Source organism: Gregarina niphandrodes, assembly GCF_000223845.1.
Source record: "Gregarina niphandrodes unplaced genomic scaffold scaffold00009, whole genome shotgun sequence".
In the NCBI taxonomy this organism is placed as follows: Eukaryota; Apicomplexa; class Conoidasida; order Eugregarinorida; family Gregarinidae; genus Gregarina; species Gregarina niphandrodes.
The window spans coordinates 250,093-254,366 of record NW_011646046.1 but is presented as its reverse complement, the minus strand read 5'-3'; the positions used below and the strand labels follow the sequence as shown (position 1 = coordinate 254,366).

The following is a 4,274-nucleotide window of genomic DNA, read 5'->3' as shown; positions in this document are numbered from 1 at the left end:
CGAGCACCTCATCCAAGACGTCGTCCCCCGCCTCCGGCTACTAGACCTCTTCAGGCAAGACGCACTCGACCACACGCTCCGTACCATCAGCCGACGACGAACGCCAACAACCAAAGAAATCAAAGTGTGCGACACCGTCGTCATGCTGCTACGAGGCAAACTCTTAGCCACGCTCCAAGAACGATTCCGCTCCTCTAAACTCGTCCCGAACTGGTCCGAGCCCTGGCGAGTCACCGAGATCAAGGGACACAAAATCGTCGCCCAATCCATCTGGCACAAAGACCTAGTCTACGAATCCCCGCTGTCCGAGGTCCTCAAGGTCACACACTCACCGATCGACCTCAGAACACTCACCGCACGGGAAGTCAACGCAGACCACACCCAGCACATCCCTCTGGGGACTAATCCACGCCACCGAGCAAACCCCTACGACCAACGACCCCGCGCCGCGCGTAGCGTCCGCAAGACAACTGAGAAGCCCCCTCGGACCCCGGCGGGACGAGGAAGAACATCCCCAGACGCAGACACCGGGGAGGATACCAACGAAGCAAGGTTCCACTTCGCCCTAGTGCCGCGGGCATAAGCAAAAAAACGGGGAGGTTGAGTCGTGTAACCACCCAGCCACGCGCCTGAGAAAGCCTCCCCCGGGCGACACAACGGCCACACAGCGAAGACAACGCCAAATAAGTTTTTATCTCTTTTTGGGGTTCAACTCCACTCGCCTTCAATCTTCAGTTCTCTCGTTCATCGTCGTCCTTCAAGCCATCCTAGCATCGTCGTCATGGACCAGCCTCCAGTTAGTCGCGCGCCCTCTCCTCGAAGCAAGGCCGCCGTTGTGCTCGTGGGTGGTAGACTCGACCATGGTTTGCTGTTGTTTTGCGGCCCCCCTTTACCCTAAAAATTTACGGCCTGTAGATATTACACGCACACGACAAACGACGATGCATGACTGCGACAGACCAGTGTGATGGCGCGTTGAGGCATAACAGCTCAATGACGGGCCGACAACGGGGTTTTTGATATACGGGAGACAGAGGACAACATGGCGACACACACTCCTGACGCGATACCCCTATTCCGCGACCCAGACGACGAGCTCAAGATTAGCAGGCCGTCCCCCAGCACCCAACAGGACACACCAGCGTGCCTTGAGCGACGTGTGGTGAGCCTCTCGTTTGCCGCTGCTTAATACTTCTAGCGACATTGGTCAAAGGTGTGTTTAGTCTTCGTGCTTTAAGCGGTCTGGGGTTGTCCACAAGACTTCGTACTTGTATGGGCCCTACTTGTACGGACCCCAAGACAGCGGTTCCTATGCCCATTGTCCGACAACCGGACAACCCTACTGCCTCCCGTGATGCAACGCACAGCAGTTGCTGTGCGCCCAGTGCCCCAACTTACAGCCCCACTCCGTTCGTCGCTACGACACACAACTCCGGCAATACAGTTGTCCAGACACCGACCGGTGTCGTGTGAACCGCGGCTCACGCCACCACCCAGGTTCAACAGCCCACCCGCCAGTCGTACAGCCGTCCTAACTCGTCAACAAAACTTTCCACTCTTGGGCTGTTTTGTCTCGCACGGTGAGCTGAATAGCTCGTGGTTCAGGACCGGGCGTGCCTGTGTAGACCCAACCTCATCAACCCGCTGACCTACCGTCACTTGCCTCCTCTCGCTGTCAGAACACGGCGGAATGTTAGGTGAAAGATATGTCTTCCCCCAAAAACCCAGCCGGACTGGTAGCGTTATGTCTATCTGCCCGTTCTCGTCTCATCCTCCTCCTCGCTAGCGGGCCGCATGGGGAAGAAACTCCAACCCTCGGCGTCTATGTATTCCTCGTCGTTACGAGTCAGGTCGATTTCTTGTGGCCGGGGCCGTTTGCCTGGTCTCGGTCCGGGGTCTACAGCCAGACTTTCCTGCTTCCTCCCTGCCATAACAGACGGCAGCTCGGTCACCGGTTGGTACCTTCTAACGTCAGCCAGGCTGACCTCTATCGTCTTATCCTTCTTTCCGTACCGCCGAAGGGTGACTCGCTTACCATCTACTCTCAGCACTAACGTGGGCAACAACCAGGTGCTGGCGAGCCAGTCCGGGTGGCCTCTTCGTTCGTGCCTAAATGTTCAGTCGCTCCTCCAGCATGCACCCTTGCCACAACGATGTCACCTGGCTGCAAAGGTTCCTCTGACGACGTCTTCACTTGGCGGTCTCTCACCAGAAGCCTAATCAGCCGGTCTCTCAGAGCAGCTACTACATTTGTCCCATTCCGCCCATTCCTGACAGCCCGGTACTATCGGCTCCAACCCGAAGAGTGACTGAAAAGGACTCAACCTTTTAGCTCGGTGCGGTGTGGTGTTATACACGTTCACCACCTCCGCTAGGATCGTCGGGATGTCACGACTGCCTTCTTGCCAAAGTGCTGCCATTCCTAACTTAAGGAACTGATGTGACGCCTCATTAACTCCGTTGGCCTGTGGCCTGTAAGCGCTACAGTACAGGTGACTCACACCCAGAGCGCTGACCACCTGCTCGTGGAACGACCCGCGGAACGCACCGCCATTGTCCGTAAGCATCACCCTCGGCACTCCGAAGTAGTCCAGCCAGCACGCTTTGAACACCTTGTAGGTAAGCTCAGCTGTCGTGTCGGCAACTACCCGTGCCACCATATACCTCGTGGCGTGATCCATGATAACGAGTATGAGGCAGCGAACACTCTCGTACGTTATCGGACCTATGTGATCGAGACTCACGAAGGTCAGGGCCGCCGCAGCGTCCAGGTGCCCCACCTCGTATCCATGCGTGGGGGAACGCGGTTGCTTTAGCCGCGCGCATATCAAGCAAGACTTCACAAAGGCTGCTACGTCAGCCGGCATGCCCGGCCACACAAAGTACTGCGCTACTCTTCTCACAGTCTTTGTCACACCCATGTGTGCTCCTCCTCGTCCGTAGTGCAAGCCGCGAATTACTCTCGCTCGTAGAGCCCCGGGCACGTACCCTCGACCCGTCGCGGCTTCCACAATCCTACCGTCGCGCTCTACATAACCTTTGTGTCCTGGCTGGCCCTCCTCCTGGACTGCACGCCTCACCTCCGCCAAACTCGGCAGATCCATGCCCACATCTATCTTGTCCACCTGCTTGACCGGTAGGCCCATGGTGTCTAACAGATCATCCTCGTCGATGTCTGGAGCGGCATACCTACTAAGCCAGTCGGCAACGTTATTCTGACTTCCCTGTAGGAACTCTATATCGAAGTTAAATTGCGCTAGGTACAAGGCCCAACGCTGGACCTTGCCCGTGTGGACCGTCGCTAGGTATCTGAGGTTGTTGTGATCCGTCCGTACCACAAACTTCTCTAGGCCGAGGTAGTCTCGCCATTTCTCTAGCGCGTACTTGATAGCGTAGAGCTCCCTCTCTCGGGTATCCCACCTTCGCTCTGTGTCTGACAACTTACGGCTTGTATACTCCAGGGGCACTCATTGGCCGTCTTGCTCCTGCATGAGCGCTGCTCCTATCCCCACTCCGGAGCCATCCGTGTATACTTCGTACCGATTTCCTGGTCGTGGCGCGTGTAAGGTTGCGGTATTCGCTACTGCTTGCTTGAGACCGTCGAAGTCTAGCTGCAGTCGATCTATCCATTCATACTGGACGTTCTTCTTCAGGAGCTCACACATCCTCGCTGTATGTTCCGCATACCTCGGTATGAAACTACGCAAGTAGCCCACCAAACCGAGGAAGCTCTGGAGTTCAGCCTTATTCGTCGGCGGGGCCGCCTCTGTTACACTCTTTACGGACTTATTACGTACCTTGATCCCGTCTCGACCTACCTGATAACCCAGATAGTCGACCGTTGGCTTCATCCACTCCGACTTGTCGAGTCGAAGGTAGAATCCAGAGATGATCGTACGCTGCAAGACTTTCTCCAAAAGCGTTAGGACCTCCTCCTTGGTATCACCACAGATAACCACGTCGTCAATGTATAAAAACACATTCTTGCCAACGAGATCTCCGAACACGTGATCCATTGCGCGCTGAAACGCCGTCGGAGAATTCTTTATCCCGAACGGTAGCACGTTGAATTCAAACAGACCGCTCGGAGTGATGAACGCAGTGAACCGCTTACTCTCCTCTTCGAGCGGGATGTTCCAGAATCCCTTGTTCATGTCTAGTGTTACGTAATAGTTCCTACCTGCACACGTCCTCAGGTTCGTCCACAGTCGAGGTATCGGATATGCGTCCGAGACCATCTGCTTATTAAGTTGGCGATAGTCAAGGACAACTCG

The 4,274-nt window shown here is 55.8% G+C and overlaps 2 protein-coding genes across 2 annotated transcripts; one reads left to right on the top strand and one right to left on the bottom strand.

The window, feature by feature from the left end:
* Positions 1 to 142: 142 nt before the first annotated feature.
* Positions 143 to 583, top strand: GNI_061900 (hypothetical protein; the record flags this gene model as incomplete). Its single annotated transcript, XM_011136260.1, has 1 exon — positions 143 to 583. The coding sequence occupies one exon, from the start codon at positions 143 to 145 to the stop codon at positions 581 to 583; it is 441 nt and encodes a 146-aa protein (XP_011134562.1).
* Positions 584 to 2,216: 1,633 nt separating this feature from the next.
* Positions 2,217 to 4,238, bottom strand: GNI_061890 (putative retrotransposon protein; the record flags this gene model as incomplete). Its single annotated transcript, XM_011136259.1, has 2 exons — positions 2,217 to 3,455; positions 3,585 to 4,238. 2 exons carry the CDS (start codon positions 4,236 to 4,238, stop codon positions 2,217 to 2,219), a joined length of 1,893 nt encoding a protein of 630 aa, XP_011134561.1.
* Between the last annotated feature and the right edge of the window lie 36 nt (positions 4,239 to 4,274).